Here is a 14,702-nt window from a genome sequence, read left to right on the forward strand (position 1 = left end):
TTCGTACCCCTCGAAATGTTTTGGCAGCGTATATACTTAGGAAGAGGCGGAGAAAATTTGACCCAATGAATGAACGAATCAAGGAGATGATGGCCAATTATATTCTCCGCTTATGACTTCCCTCCGATAATAGTGAAGTAGAGTTGACATGAGTATAGCACTGGAGCAGACATGGCGACACACCCAATAACGGGCAGTGGAAGCTTTCGACGAAGATACGACGTCCAAGTTGCCGACCGACCCGACGAGAAGAGCCTAGGAGAACTGCCGATGAAGTACGCCAACATATGGCCCAGAATAAACGACCAAAGAAGACCGATTACATTTTAGAGATTGTTTGCGGACCGTGCAAGGTGTCACAGTAGGCTTTGACGGCGAGATGGACAGGTATCGGAGTTCTCCTGCATATGACTGAAAACAAGGGAGGCTGAGGCCGATTGGGAAGGAAAATGTGCACGCAAATATGTAGACTGCTTGTCAAGTCGTCTATGGCGTTTGCTTGACCGAATCCATGAGATCACAGTGTCAATAAACCATGGATGATGCTTACAGAATTTAGATTTCCTTTACTTTTTCGTAGCGCCCTTCTCATCGTGAAAAAGGGTTTCATGGTGATAACTCGATTCGAAACTGGTCAAAGAATCGATTTATTAATTCCTGACGGTGGGAGAGAGTTGTTGACATTTCGATCGAATTATTTGACCTTATTTGCCCAAGAAAGCTCGCTCGTTCAAACTGAAGTAATGGATCCGATTGCTTGAACGGCGTCTTAAACACGGTTCCCTTAGGCGAATGATTAGTCACTACCAGCCCCAGTGTCTTCATCCCGACACCTCTGCCACTGAGCTCGTCGCACCCGAATCCACCTCAGGACCCGATACCTCCTCCGTAGTGCCTAACCAAGGCAGCAGACACGCAAAAGTCAAATAAGATGTATGTCCTCTTACTTGAGGCATCACCCTGGACAATGTCACCGTCTCATGTCCTCCAACCTGATTTTGTCTCCTCTGCGGCCGTTTATTAGACTCTTGCTCTGCCTGACCGGATGCATCGGTCCCCGACGTCTCAACGTCTTCCTGATTGGGCTCAGCAACGACCATGGCCCCTTCCTCGTCTCCTCCCCCCAGCGCAGGACTCTCGTCGTCCGTCTTCGCTCGCTTAGCTTCCGCCTTCCTGTCAACTTCCTCCTCTTCGTCGTGTTTCCTTTTCCCCTTCTTCGCACCTGCGCCACCACTACCACTAGTACCACCCCGATGCCCCTGAGCTATCTGTTTGAGCCTTTTCTCTTCCCTTCTCGCTTCGGACTGTTTGATCTTGTCTCCAACATCGATTATCGACACTAGATGCGGGGTAGATGAAACCTCAAAAGGTCGGATGAGAGTCTCGTACATGGTGATATCTACAACGACGGAGCGTTAGCATATGCGAAATAAAAATTCAGAAAGAAGGGCGGGGAAAAAAGAGAGATACACATGCACAATTGATCTACCGGTCATGCCTATAATTGGAAAGATCACCTTCCTGGCACCACCTATCAGAATAAGTGAATGTGCATGAATGTATCAATCACTCGAACTCCTCTAGATCTCCGTTAGAAATCGTGACCTTGGAAGGATCTGACAGCTCGTCGCATAACCCCGGATCGTCATTCACAAAAAGTGAATCCAAGACCAGGGTTGAACCGAACTCTCGCTGTACAGCTGAAATGGAATAAAAACGTAGAAGCGAAAACGGCGTAAGATCTCAAGAATTGAATGGCAAGCGCATTCAGAACTAGGATCTCGGTGCACGAGGTAATCCGGTCCAAGCGTACCGTGAGCTTTGAATACAAGCAAAGTCAAAACCGCCAAATCCAAGGAATGTTAAAAGGAACACGATAGAAAGCTTAGGAGGGTGGAAGCTACTCACCCGTAAAACCAGCCTCGTTTAGGGTAGATACGGTCCGCATCACTTGTTCCATGCAAGGACTGAAACAACATATCCGCGTTGTGCGGTCTTTCTAGAAAAGAGAAAGTTCAGCGTTTCCTCAGCAGGAGGTGGAGAAGAACGAAAAGGAAAATTGAACAAAGGGAAGTAACAGATCATATGGAAATGCGACAATAGAACCTTACTTTAAGTGCCTTTTTCGCATGTTCAATAGCCTCCCATGGGGCAGGTATATCAAGGAATACTGTAATGCAATGCAATCAATGTGAGGATGGTTCAACAATATCGTTCCCACATACGGGCATCTGCCGTATCCTCGATAGTAAAGCCGTCTTTACACACGTTGCGGTGAGTAAGGGTAACTCTAGAGGGTAAGAACCCGTGACGAATAAATTCTTCCCTGAAGGAAAAAAAAACACAGATGGATTAGCGCCACTAGGTCCCAGGCGGTTGGAGAAGTATGTAAATGGATAGCGTAGGTGGCACCGCGGGTGGCTACATTGACAGAAACGAACCCTTCAGGTTCGACTAGGTCGCATAACATAACATAACCAGAACTAAAGAATCCACGCTCGATAGTATGACGCGAAGGATGCGCCAAGTAAAAGAACGGTATGCAGATAGGAGGGTTCGGGAATTGAGAACTATCAGTCAACGGAGGAAAGGCATAACGCAAGACGGTAAGGAGGGTCGAGGTTAATATTCAAAAAGCAAGCGAAATGAATGGATCAATAAGAAATGAAAGGGAATGAAATCAGAAGCAGGAACGTGCGTAGAAGAGGAATGTTCGATCAAAAAGACACATAAAGGAGTCATACCTAGCTTTTCTCTGTCTGGCTTCATGGAATTCGTACGACCAGAGGTGGCCTGTTGGACCGACAGTGCGCATTACGGCGTGGGAGAATGACCCGGAGCCTGTACCTGTTGATGCATTAATAAAGTTCAAGATAAGGCGGAGATCTCGTGGAAAAACGTAAATAGATAGAACATAAGGAGAAAGATTGACGCGTCACGGATCTGGGTAGTGAACACAGGGTACAAAAATGAAAAGCAAAAGAAACCTTCCTTGACGATACAAAGAAAGAGAAAGAAAGGTCTACACTCTACTCACCAGCTTCAACCACTTTTGAACCCTTTCGAATGCTCAACATTCCTGTGATGAAACTGATATCTGCAGCGTACAGAATTTGAGTTCTGTGAGGTAGTGCGAGAGTCCACAGTTCAGGTGTTGGACGAAGGACGTGAATGAACCCATTTCCTTTCCTTGAGGGTACTTTCGAACCATACGGAAGGCCAATCAGAGATGCATGAGGATAAGACCCAAATTTGCTATTGAAAACCGCATTGGTGTCTGCAGAGATGGTGAGGGGTAATAGATTATCACGAGTCTACTTGGGGCAAAACGATCAGTCTGGGAAAAAGACTGGAGTAAAGATCACATACTAGCCATAGAATTACAGTATCGCCAGCCTCGATTTCCCGCTTTGTTGACCACATTGAAAACGGTTCTAGTGGGAAGGAGAGAACACAACGGATGTGGCTGTGTAACTTGGGGAAGGAAGGATATAAAGATAAAGTCGGTCGCGTTACGGTTCTCGCTTAGCTTACTTCAGCCTGCGCAACCCAGGCCATGGATTCCTCTTCAACGCCGTGTCTGTCATTCAGTGAGTCTGTTCGTTCTACCTGGAAACTTTCTACAGAATAACCCCTTTTCTCCGTCTATTAGTTGGTATAGTTGATTTCAGTCAAGAGGCGAGATGGATTTATATGACTGATTCGGTCACGGACTTACTGGGTGGGTGCTTTGTACCCTACTTGTGACGTTCGTTTGGCTGATGATCTGTATACACGTTAGGATACGAGCCTTCAGAGCTACGCGGAAGACCTTCACTTGAACTCGTTCATCCAGACGAGGCAGCGCGGGTACGACAACTGCACTAGTGCGTCTACTGCTTTTTGCTTTTTGCTTGCGTCAAGAACTCAAAGCCGTAATAAACCCATAGCGAAACGATCAAACAAGACAAGGCTGCGGTGCTTGTATATCTCAGGATGAAGCATAAAAACCCTATGAAAGGCTACATTCTCTGCGGCATCGTGCGTTACCGTCGTCTGTACGTTGGAAAGAAAGCGTTTGCTCATTACCCGTCCATCCGGTTTCTGTTAGAGTCGGTGGGTACACGTAATATCCTTCATCCCTGTCTGAATCGCCTTTTGACGTTTCTCTTTTCGTTTGCCACGAGCAGAACTGTTGTCCATAACGTCCTGATCGGTAGCGTTTCCTTTGCCACATCAGGTGCTAAAGCTCTGCATAACGCGTCCACCGCCCAAGAGATCACTGTCATTAGTCCAGCACCGGAGCTGGAATTTAGGGTCAGCCTCTTTCTCCGGTGTTTGATTCTTTTGTTTCGTTCTGTTGACATAACTCGATTGGACAGCGGTGGCACGATCCGTCACCGATGCCTCCCAGTCCTATCCCCCTCAGCCTCCAAAAGGTACCGCCATTGGACACGAATTGTCGTTCATTGTATTCACCCGCTAGCTCGAGTTCCTCAGCACTCTCTCAGACCTCGAGCCTACAACGATCGCCGTCTCCGACGAGTTCTGATCCCTCTTCAGGAAGCCCGGTGCCCAGTTCTCGACCGCCCACACAAACGCCTTCACCACCACCATCACATCTTAAACTACCCAATCCGACCCGCGTCGCCTCCCTCCTGACCGACTCTTCCCCGTCTGGTATATCTTTCCCGACCCCACCCAGCCAATCTTCCAGAACCGCTTTAATCCTCAACCGGTTTAGTCGCCATTGTATGATCATGTATTGCTCAAATGACCACTTGATCTACGCCCCGGGGCGTATCAACGTTTGGGAGCAGCGTTCCTTTTTTGATTTTATTGCCACGAAAGATGAAGATCGAGTTCGGAGTTGGATTGATGTCGTCAAATCTTGGGGAGTTAACGAGCGTGGTCAGCCGAGTGACGGTGGATTTGGGTTTGGCAAGTTCGGGTTGGTCAGTGGTGGACGGTAAGATTTGATCCCTTTGATCTTAGATCGAAGTCGTGGGCTGGCTACAGCTAACCCAATTCGCCTAGATCTCTACCTTCGTCCAATTCCCCGCACCTTTCGCGGGATAGTAGGATCCTACGGGATCATCGAGAACAAGAGCCTAGGCCGAGAGCTCATCGGAATCCTCATTCCACTTCTTCAGGTCGACGACACTCACATGCACATGCTAACGGGGTCAAGGAGATAGTGATTAACGGTGGTGAAGATGTGATTGAAGTTGACGCTATTTTCTCAGCTCATTCGGATGGGTTGATGGTTATTTTGAGGAGAGCCACATAGGGCAAGACGACGTGTTCCGCGGGGGTCCTCATTAGAATGGAAGGGGGGAGAAGAACCAGAAAGTTCTGGTGTGGGTCCAGTATGCGATTACTGACCCATTTTATGCGTAGCCCCCCCACCGTCTGAGTGAGATCTCTTTCTTTATCCCCTCAAATCAATTATACCTGATTCACCGAAAAACCGAAAAACTTCCTCCCACCACCACTACCACCCCCTCTTCCCTGTTCCTGGCTGTTAGCTCAAGTTACGCTGTGGACCTGTATATATGTATACTGTACACCTATTTCTTGTTTTACTCCTACCCTTGTGTAAAATATCCTTGTCCTCCCCTAATGGTTTGACTCTCTGGGGAAATTATTCGCTACATATCTCGTTCTTGTGTTTTCTGGTTGCCCGGTTGTGTAGTGTCGCTCCCTTGTCAATATTTTTTTTATGTCATTGTATGTATGGTTGGATTGTCAATGGAATGTTATTTGGATGTTTCTTTCGGCTCGAAATTACTACCAGCAGCAGTGACGAAAATTGGAAAAGGCTTGACGACGTTGCTGGCTTAAGCTTCTAGTCCTTTCATTCCCAACCCTCGAAACCAGAAGACAAGCTCGGTCGCGGCTCTGGTTACTAGTTACTTTACTTAGTAAAACCCCCACCGGCTGCAATTGTTTCGACGCACGCAATGTACTAGCAGCCACAGCCTGAAGGCCACATTACAAGCCCCCCCACACAACGCCACTCGCCAACCGTGGTTTTTTTTTATTTACATTCTACGTCCCCGGCATCCACCCATCTATCTATCTATATGCCTGGGTCCCCACCGTAAGTAGGGCCACCCAGGGCCATCGAAAGTCTTGAATTTATAATTTATTGGGATGACAAGACTCGGAATTCGAAGCCAATCGAATTAGGGTTAATAAGTACAGTATGTATCAAAGCCTCAGGCGCCGTGTTATTTAAGCCTAGGAAGCGACTTACCCCCGAGGACTTTTTCTTTTTTTTTCTCATGCGGGGAGAGAGAAAGATTAGCTAGTAGGAAGCTTCCAAATGCTGATTTTTGGGAGAACTGACTGAAATTGATACTCGCACTCGCTAATGATATGAGTACATACTTATGTATGTAAATACAAGAAATACAAACCCCCAAATTTTGCGGCGTCCTACGCCATCAATGCCAAATGGTGGCGGCTCGGAGGCGGGGAGGCACAGCTTTTGTAAATTGAGACTTGAATGTAAACGTCCTTATTCGTTATTCGTATATTACCTGGGAATCCACCGGAGGGAGGGAGGAAGGGATACGGTACTTAGGGCGGACGAGGCATTTTCAAGTTGCAGGGAAGAATGAATCGAGAGATGACATCGAGCGGTGAATTATCCTGTCCAATACTCTTCTGTCACTTGTTCGAACGGTGTTCTCCCGAACTAGTAGTAGAACTAGCGATATTCCGCGGAACTCGCTCCGGTTCGTTGTTCTGTTTGAAAGTTTGGATGAGGGGTCTTAATGTAAAATCGACGTCAACCTCAGCAGAGTAATCGGTATTTGTATACGTACCTAACTCGTCTAGATTTCGAGGGAGGGTCGCCGATCCTGATTACAGAGGTTCAAGTTGGCTGACACTATAGCATCCCTGACCAAGCGACAGCGAACGCCTTAGAGGACGCATGCCGCAAGCTTCCAAAGCGAGGAATGACCGGGACCTCGCCTCGTGAAATCTGACGAGACACCATAGGTGTCCCCTTTAGCTTTCTTGGCCAACTTGGAAAATACCAACTTTCTCATCCTGTGGAAATACAATTGGACACAATGAGATAGGTGTTCATGATGGACAAGAGAGAACAAAGGGAAAGAGGTGACAGTGGTGTGGGGGGTGGCGGAGGCTCGCCACCCACCCGGTGAAAGAAGAGTTTACCTAAGTCTCCCAAAGCGAGCACCCGCTCAGCGTGCGGGAACGAGACTTGATCCTAGGTGGACCTACAAAAATTACGACAAATCCGGTGCTTCGGGAATATTTGGGCCGTTTGGGCCTTGATCCTGCATGGCAGGAATGATAAAAGGGGGAGATGAAGTCGCCACGAACTGTCGATATCGGTCCTCGTGAGATCCTCGGAAAAGGCCGCAGAAAGACTGGAGCGAGTTTTTTGAATTACGTCCGGTACCCGGAAGTTACCGATGAACATATGGGAAGCCATGTCATAAATTATGGATGTAGGACGACTGTAAGTTGGAATCGACAGGAAGCTTGCAAAGGCAGAAGCGTCATAAGGAGTGATGATTGACTCGAAATTTTCATAAATCGGGGGCAAAGCGCAAGCAAGTTTAAGGAAACTTGGAAAGCATAAGGCGTGTCGCGGAACTTCCAACTGAGGCACGGTGGCCACGGAAGACAGAGGCAATTGTCCTTCCCGTGCTTCTCGTCACCGGTCGGCTTCTCGTAGGAATACGGTAAAATTGTGTGAGCGTTCCCTGAACAGCTCCAGGTCCTCGAGCTAGTCTGACGCACAAGTCTGCACAAGTCTTTGATATATTGAGGATCGGTGGAGCGGTGGACGCGAGGAAGAGGAGCGGGAGACTGTTGGGACCTTGTGAATGTTGAACCCGATTTTGTCTAATGTCTGTGTTATTCTTAAGGGTATACAAGTGGGTAACCGCCTTTCCGCCAGGCTAGACAAAGTGCACGCCGAAGTGATTATCCGGAAGACTTGTAAGAGTGGTTGGGCGGCGTGAACAGGCCATGGGAAAGGTTGAAACTTGAGACTCAGAGAAACAGTTGAGAACGGGGACGAAGTAAACGTGTTTCATTAGGTGTGTCTGCACGGGATGGTATGGTTGATCATGACGTCAGTTTGTATCCAGCACGCACTGGTTGTTTCTTCCCCTCATCGTCCTTGACGTTTGGGTGCTCGTGATGGCAATCGGCGTCGACCTCGTCATTTCCTTTCGAACCAGTCAACGCACCAGTCGATCCAAACAACAGACCCGACTCGAAGTCACGAAAGCAGAAGAGCAATACAAACTTCTCATTCGATTCCTTACTTCTGCTGGCTTTAGTGCTGTTGGAAGACGTGGCGACTCTCTTGGACACATCCTGGTTTTTGTTTCATGTCCAGAGCAGTTGTTGAGGGACCTTGTAAAGAGTGAACGGTATGCTACCTATGCTGTTGATGAACCAAATTGACCCTTGCCTCCTTAAGCGACTCGGATTTTCTTCATGGACTACCTGTCACCCCAGTTACTCAATCTGCTGCTGCTGCATTGCCAATCGCCCCAGCAGACCGGTTGCGTCTCGTTCATGCCCGCATCACTTCTTCTCCAGCTGACGGTGGTCTTGGCATAAACCCCGAAGCAAAGCAATGGAGCCTCGTCGAATCCATTATTGTACTACATGACCGAGAGTTTAACGAACAGTGGATACACGCATGGACAACAAAGAGGATTGGTGTGTCTGTGGTAGGACTAGAACGGCTTCGACAACAGGTATGTTTCATCCTCACTCAGATGGCATTTAAAGTTGACATCTTGCACATCAGTTCGGCGAATCTGTAGCCCTATATTTTGCATTCCTAGATTCCTACACCCGAGCCCTTGTCATCCCTGCCGTACTCGGTCTATCTTTCTACTTTTTCGGCGACCCATATTCTCCTCTATACTCATCCCTATTGGTTCTATGGTCCATAGGCTTCGTCGAGTGGTGGCGTGTCCGCGAACGGCTCATTTCTGTGCGTTTTGGTACTCAAGGTTCCCAGAAAGTTGAAAAACGCAGAGTCAACATCGATCCTCGCGAGAAACCACGGTGGTGGGATCGTGAACTTCGCATGCTCTCCAGTGTTCCCGTTATTCTCGCGTTTGCGACTATCCTCGGCCTTTTGATGACCGCTATCTTCCTTTTCGAAGCGTTTGTGACACAACTCTATACTGGTCCAGGCCAGAAGCTTGTGGTAAGACCTCTGAATGACTTTTCCCCTGCGCAACGCTGATCGATTATGTACATTAGTCACTTTCGCCCACTGTCCTTTTTGTCGTTTTGGTTCCTCGCATTGTATCCATCTTCCAAGCCTGCGTTCAATGGTTCACGGAGTGGGAAAGACACGTCCATCATTCGACTCACGACGCGTCTCTCACATTGAAAACGTTCATCTTCACCGCTCTTGTTGCATACCTTGGACTAGCTCTGAGCGCATTTGTGTATGTCCCCTTTGGAGAAGGGGTCATGCGTATTGTGCAGCTGTGGTTGTACAAATCTACTGCAACGATATCCGATGATGTCGATGCCTCTAGCACTAGTACCTCAGCTGGGGGGATTTGGAATATCAATTCGGAATACAAGTTGAACCCGGGACGGTTACAAGGACAAATGTTCGCTTATACGGTCACGAACCAGATTGTGAATACGTTTCTGGAGGTTGGGATGCCGTTTATTCTGCGGAAGATCAGTAAAACGAAAAGCGAAAGGGATTCTTCTTCCTCGAAGAAAAAAGTCGTCTTCGAAGATGAAAACCCCAAGTCTGGGAAAGAAGAAAAAGACCTCCTTGACGTCGCACGCGAACAAGTCGGGTTACCTCCTTACGATTTGTTTGGGGATTACAGCGAGATGGTGATACAGTTTGGGTATGTTGCGCTTTGGTCTACGATTTGGCCTTTGGCACCTGTGATGGCGTTGGTTAATAATGTGGTGGAGATGAGGAGTGATGCGTTTAAGATTACGGTTCATGCGAGGAGGCCTGTACCGGTTAGGACGGATTCGATTGGGGTTTGGGTTCAGGCGATGAGTTTTTTGAGTTGGGTTGGGGCGTTGACGAATTCGGCGTTGGTGTATCTGTTTTGTCCGCGCCTGGGTGAGGTGGGGGCGCTTTCGATGGTGGAGAAGGTGCATAGGCAGTTGGTAGATGCTGCGTTTGCTGCTGCTGGTGCCAAAGGCAAAGGGGAAAAGATGGATTCTCCGGGGGATAAGTTGTGGAATGAAGGAGCTAACGTAACGTTGGAGCTTCTTACGACGGCGTTGTTGGTGGCGTTATTGGCGAGTCATGTGTGGTTGCTCGTTAGGGTTGTGGTTAGACATGTTGTGGAGAGGGTTGTTTGGAAAGAGAGCATGGAGAGGATGGAAAGAGAGAAGGAGGATAGGAGGATTAAAGAGGCGTTTTTGAAGGGGATGGTGACAGCTTCTTCTTCAACGGTGACAGCCCAAGACATGGTTGAAAAGAGTGGATTTTGGGAATATGAAGAGGGTGTTGACGAGATCCGGAGGATTTTGAAGGAGGCGTGAGCGTCGGACTATGGGACTCGAGTACTATGCATGGTGTTCCAGGATGTATTCTGATTATCGTAAATACATAGTAAATACTATAGACGAATGTGGTCTATGCCAATCCCTTCCTCTTTTGCTTTTGCACAAGGTACAGGTAACCTCTTTTCTCAGGAGGAACATACTCCATCCCGAGTTCAGCAAAAATTACCTCTTCGGAATCAGACGGCATGAGTCTCCATGACCCTCCTCTCTCGACTCCCGTAGCTGTGCCGGGAGCACTAGTGTTATTATAAGGCATCCATTTCCAGAGACCAAACTCGTTCAAAAGCATCCCCATTTTTGCTGCTTGCCGTTGCACTGTCCGAATGAACTCGTTGTCTCCAGTGAGCGCTATCGTAGCTGCACCCAACGATTTTTGAGGGGCCAAACTGTAAAATTCGTCCTCAGTCAGTTCAGGGAAACCTAGTAGGGAATAAAAGACACGAACTTGATCTCAAGTCTTACAAATCTCCCTCTCACTTCCTCAATAGCCCTTTTTCTATTCGTCACCGCAGATATCTCAATATCCTCATCTGCATCTCCACGTTCCGGTACTCGTACAATTCCGGTCCATTTCCACATGTGGTCTTTGGTCGTATCTGCAATGAGTCCTCTGTCTTGGAGTCTGGGCATGATATGTTGGAGGAGTGAGGATCGTGTACGCTCTTCGTTTTTGGTGTATCCGTTTCGCGCGCGAAAGTAGGTAGTACCACGGCCTTGGATTTTGATGTTGTTCGGGTCTGGGGGGCCGAGTTGTTCTGGGAGTGGGAGGTAGACTTGGGACGCGTGGATAAGGAGTAAGGTTATTGATTCCGGTGAGGGATGTGCGCGTCGGCTTTTGGAATGGGTGAATAACAATCAAAACGTGTGGGAGGGGAGGAGAGGCAATTTACTGTGTTCCGCATAATAATATCTGGTAGTCTGGTGGAATAGTTTGTTGTATGAAATCCTAAGTATGTGCAACGTCAGACTTTCGAAAAGATAAACGAAGCGGGGGAGGTAACGCACCTTGACCTTCTCCGCTTCGACAAGACTGACAGGTAAAGCAAGTTGCTGGAGATACTTTATGCCCACTCTCTGTTTTGGTTTTAGAAGTGCAAGTAATTTCGGACGTTGTATGTCGTAAACCGACGAGCAGCCTGCTTCAATTAGCTGCGCAATTGTAGTAGGGCTAAAACGAGTGCATTTCAACATGGCGCTTTGGATTATAGGGAAGAGACCAACCCCAAAAAAGGGACTTTCCCAAGCGCGTCACGAAGTCGTTGTTTTTGTGAGTCTTCAGAGACCGCCGTTTCCTTTCAGATCGAGTTTGTCAACATCGTTGTGCATTATTATTGCGACGATCCATTTGCGTACTAGGTCCCCGGTATCGAGAAGAGTTTGAATACGGTTTCGAATTCCTCTTCCAATTCCCTCTACCTGGTTAAAGTCAAATTCAGTAAGATCGTCCCGTCACGACAAACTTGGACACGTACTTTAGCAATTTCGTTAGCACTCGTTATAGGTTTGTCCATCCCTTCAATTGTTGTGATGGCCTTCCTGAATGCTCGCAGTCTGTATAGATTTCGTTTTGGACGCGACTTCTCTGTTTCCTGGCCTTTCCGTCGGTGTATTGTCAAAAAAGCGTCCAGGGAGGAAAATGAGGATTGGACGCACAGTGCCTCAGCATTTTGAGAATTGCATCATTTGAGGACCTTCTGACCGAGTTCCAGTTAGCAGAACCAGTAACAAAGGGCTTCTTTTGAAGTGCCCGACTTAGCATAGACGGAGAAAGGGTAAGGAATGGTCGAGAACCTAGGAGATGTGACCCGCGAATGTGACAAACGCGCTTTACCGTGACCGCGCTCCGTCTTCCTCTTTAGCCATATAGTACCCATTCAATTCTGTGAAGAGAGACGTTGGAACTCTTTGTGAGTGCTTTTTATTACCCATAAACTCTCAAACCGATGATCGAAGTTTAGCTTTTGTATCCTGTTGTAAGTCATGTTAGTCGAGGTGGCATAAGAACGCCAGATTTTGGATTCTTAATGTTAACTTGAACAGGTGGACTCTGTCGTGTGATTCGTCCGCGTGAAGGGTGTGCGTTGCAGTATTCAATCTACAGTAAAATCTTTATTCACAAGTTCTCTAGGACAAAATGAGCGATGGATTTCGCAACTTGACAGACACCCAACTCAAACAAGCTATCGGTCAATTGCAGCATGCTGCAACCTCATATATATCCCCAACTCCACAGCAAGCTTCCTCAAGTCAGTCATTCCGTATTTTACTGGTTACTCATTCCTTTTGTTTTTAACCAATCTTCTAAACAAAGCTTATCTAAAAAATTTGCAAGCTTGGTCTAGCACCCCTACGCCCCCTCCACGCAATGCCAGTGCAGGAACACGACCATCACGCGCTCGAAACAGTCGCCCTTCCAACCTGACAAACACACCGACACCCAGTGGCCCTGTGCCCTCGCCCTTAACGACAGTAGTAAATACTTATCGCGTACCTCAGGTGGTGACACCTCTCCTGCAATCCCAGGTTCACCCTCCACCCGTTCCAACAACACCTCAGGCTCATCAAAGCACTTATGCATCCCGTCTCCGTACTGGGGCTACCCTTCTCATGCAACCTATATTAGCCGCTGCACCCGTCGCTCCAGCATCAGCATACCCTACTACAATCACATCTGCTACGCGGTCGTCCGGTCGACGGACTGGTACCATTGTGAACTATGCGGATCCTGGATCAGGCGACGAATTCCCTGACGCAGGAGAGTTAGAAACGGACGATTCAGATTTTGTTGCGAGTGGTGGGACAAGGACCAGTATACGGCAAAGTAGGGGTGGGAGGACAACTGGTTCATATGTGCTCGGCGCTCAGGGGAACACAGGACAGAGCAGTGGAGCTCAAACTTCGCAGCCCGAAGTTCTGGATCAGAGCTATCTGGGAATGGTACCTCCTGATAGATTTATCAAGACGAGATATATGTTTCCGACACCTCACGAGTACCCGTAAGTCTTTTCCCCGACTTTCCCTCACTTTTTGCGCAAACAGGGTCTGACGTCCCTCTGCCGTCCACAGTCCTGAAGAAACTCTTAATCGCCAATCCCTCCGTCCTACAGCTCTTGTTCCCATACGAGTAGAGTTCGAGACGGACACCCACCGGATACGAGATTGTTTTGTGTGGAATCTCCATGACCAGACTATCAAGCCCGAGCTGTTCGCCCGAATATTCTGTAATGACCTCGACCTGCCTACAGTACCGTGGGCAGAGACTGTTGCCAATCAAATTAAAGCCCAGTTGGAGGATTGTGAAGGAGTGGCGACGATGGAGCTTGGGATGGATGGAGCGGTAGATCTGGATGCTCAGGCGGAGAATCTGTCACTGACAGATGAGAATAGTATGGAAGTTGAAGAGGATGTAGCGGACATGATTCCAGAGTGTCGAGTTATACTTAGTGTGAGTTTTCATGTACATGTGAGCTCTGACTATTTCAAAGCATTTCCTCCATTGTAGATTGACGTCCAAATCGCCACGTATCATCTCCTTGACCACATCGAGTGGGATTTACTGTCACCACTCACCCCTGAGGCTTTCGCCACTACGCTCTGTCAAGAACTTGGTCTTTCCGGGGAGGCTATTCCTTTAGTGGCTCATGCGGTTCACGAAGAACTCATCAAGCACAAGAAAGACGCTGTTGAATGGGGTGTCATTGCGGGTAGCACTGCGGACCGTGAACGTATCACTCGCAACACCCCCGGTACTTCGGACCATGTTAAACGCGACAAGTCCGGGGCTGGTCTGATGAAAGACAAGACCGGTCTGGGATTGGCTTGGGGACGAGCACCAAGAGATGGGAGAGGACCGAAACCGCTGAGGAGTATTTGGAGAGATTGGGCTGAAGCGGAAGAGTTTAAGACGCGTTTTGAGGAGTTGAGTCAAGAGGAAGTGGAAAGGAGGGAGATGGAGAGAGAAAGAGCTGCGAGGAGGTTGAGGAGGGAGACGAGTAAATTTCAGAGCAATTTGCTGGGGCTGGGAGGTCCGAGATATCGAAGTTCGAGGAGATGAGGCGAATTATTCTGTATTTTTGATGTACGCTCGATTGATTGGAATCCTGCTATCAAATGCGCGAGTGCCCCTTTGTAGTTGGAAATTGGCCAGCAAGTAACTT

The 14,702-nt window shown here is 48.1% G+C and overlaps 5 protein-coding genes across 5 annotated transcripts; 3 read left to right on the forward strand and 2 right to left on the reverse strand.

The window, feature by feature from the left end:
• Nucleotides 1-710: 710 nt before the first annotated feature.
• E1B28_012118 (uncharacterized protein) lies at nt 711-3,477 on the reverse strand. The gene is made up of 7 exons (XM_043157197.1): nt 3,370-3,477; nt 3,038-3,314; nt 2,745-2,847; nt 2,226-2,326; nt 2,112-2,170; nt 1,909-1,999; nt 711-1,399 (listed from the first exon to the last, which is right to left on the reverse strand). The coding sequence occupies exons 1-7, from the start codon at nt 3,421-3,423 to the stop codon at nt 822-824; spliced, it is 1,263 nt and encodes a 420-aa protein (XP_043004563.1). The 5' UTR covers nt 3,424-3,477; the 3' UTR covers nt 711-821.
• E1B28_012119 (uncharacterized protein) lies at nt 3,478-5,684 on the forward strand. The gene is made up of 8 exons (XM_043157198.1): nt 3,478-3,590; nt 3,653-3,721; nt 3,782-3,866; nt 3,930-4,020; nt 4,091-4,095; nt 4,170-4,296; nt 4,362-4,948; nt 5,017-5,684. Exons 1-8 carry the CDS (start codon nt 3,557-3,559, stop codon nt 5,267-5,269), a joined length of 1,251 nt encoding a protein of 416 aa, XP_043004564.1. The 5' UTR covers nt 3,478-3,556; the 3' UTR covers nt 5,270-5,684.
• A 2,427-nt stretch (nt 5,685-8,111) lies between these two features.
• On the forward strand, nt 8,112-10,609 carry E1B28_012120 (uncharacterized protein). The gene is made up of 4 exons (XM_043157199.1): nt 8,112-8,402; nt 8,453-8,735; nt 8,789-9,196; nt 9,253-10,609. Exons 1-4 carry the CDS (start codon nt 8,167-8,169, stop codon nt 10,519-10,521), a joined length of 2,196 nt encoding a protein of 731 aa, XP_043004565.1. The 5' UTR covers nt 8,112-8,166; the 3' UTR covers nt 10,522-10,609.
• On the reverse strand, nt 10,610-12,331 carry E1B28_012121 (uncharacterized protein). Its single transcript, XM_043157200.1, has 8 exons — nt 12,199-12,331; nt 12,018-12,139; nt 11,899-11,961; nt 11,767-11,837; nt 11,551-11,713; nt 11,436-11,491; nt 10,991-11,377; nt 10,610-10,931 (listed from the first exon to the last, which is right to left on the reverse strand). The coding sequence occupies exons 1-8, from the start codon at nt 12,302-12,304 to the stop codon at nt 10,616-10,618; spliced, it is 1,284 nt and encodes a 427-aa protein (XP_043004566.1). The 5' UTR covers nt 12,305-12,331; the 3' UTR covers nt 10,610-10,615.
• A 348-nt stretch (nt 12,332-12,679) lies between these two features.
• On the forward strand, nt 12,680-14,599 carry E1B28_012122 (uncharacterized protein; the record flags this gene model as incomplete). The annotated part of the gene is made up of 4 exons (XM_043157201.1): nt 12,680-12,791; nt 12,857-13,541; nt 13,612-13,990; nt 14,048-14,599. 4 exons carry the CDS (start codon nt 12,680-12,682, stop codon nt 14,597-14,599), a joined length of 1,728 nt encoding a protein of 575 aa, XP_043004567.1.
• Nucleotides 14,600-14,702: the final 103 nt, after the last annotated feature.

Source organism: Marasmius oreades, chromosome 8 (assembly GCF_018924745.1).
Source record: "Marasmius oreades isolate 03SP1 chromosome 8, whole genome shotgun sequence".
Taxonomy (NCBI): Eukaryota; Fungi; Basidiomycota; class Agaricomycetes; order Agaricales; family Marasmiaceae; genus Marasmius; species Marasmius oreades.

What these genes read in the sequence shown, in the direction of transcription:
- E1B28_012119 (XM_043157198.1), top strand. Translation starts at nt 3,557, where the DNA reads ATGGATTCCTCTTCAACGCCGTGTCTGTCATTCA. An exon ending in CACCGGAGCTGGAATTTAGG is followed by an intron (nt 4,297 to 4,361) that starts GTCAGCCTCTTT and finishes TCGATTGGACAG; the next exon opens with CGGTGGCACGATCCGTCACC. An exon ending in GGGTTGGTCAGTGGTGGACG is followed by an intron (nt 4,949 to 5,016) that starts GTAAGATTTGAT and finishes CAATTCGCCTAG; the next exon opens with ATCTCTACCTTCGTCCAATT.
- E1B28_012120 (XM_043157199.1), top strand. Translation starts at nt 8,167, where the DNA reads ATGGCAATCGGCGTCGACCTCGTCATTTCCTTTCGAACCAGTCAACGC. An exon ending in GACCTTGTAAAGAGTGAACG is followed by an intron (nt 8,403 to 8,452) that starts GTATGCTACCTA and finishes TGCCTCCTTAAG; the next exon opens with CGACTCGGATTTTCTTCATG. An exon ending in GTCCAGGCCAGAAGCTTGTG is followed by an intron (nt 9,197 to 9,252) that starts GTAAGACCTCTG and finishes TATGTACATTAG; the next exon opens with TCACTTTCGCCCACTGTCCT.
- E1B28_012118 (XM_043157197.1), bottom strand. Translation starts at nt 3,423, where the DNA reads ATGTGGTCAACAAAGCGGGAAATCGAGGCTGGCGATACTGTAATTCTA. An exon ending in TTCAAAAGTGGTTGAAGCTG is followed by an intron (nt 2,848 to 3,037) that starts GTGAGTAGAGTG and finishes ATGCATCAACAG; the next exon opens with GTACAGGCTCCGGGTCATTC. An exon ending in AAACGAGGCTGGTTTTACGG is followed by an intron (nt 1,400 to 1,908) that starts GTGAGTAGCTTC and finishes CCGTCGTTGTAG; the next exon opens with ATATCACCATGTACGAGACT.
- E1B28_012121 (XM_043157200.1), bottom strand. Translation starts at nt 12,304, where the DNA reads ATGCTAAGTCGGGCACTTCAAAAGAAGCCCTTTGTTACTGGTTCTGCT. An exon ending in TCTCAAAATGCTGAGGCACT is followed by an intron (nt 12,140 to 12,198) that starts GTGCGTCCAATC and finishes ACCGACGGAAAG; the next exon opens with GCCAGGAAACAGAGAAGTCG. An exon ending in TTCTCGATACCGGGGACCTA is followed by an intron (nt 11,838 to 11,898) that starts GTACGCAAATGG and finishes TCGATCTGAAAG; the next exon opens with GAAACGGCGGTCTCTGAAGA.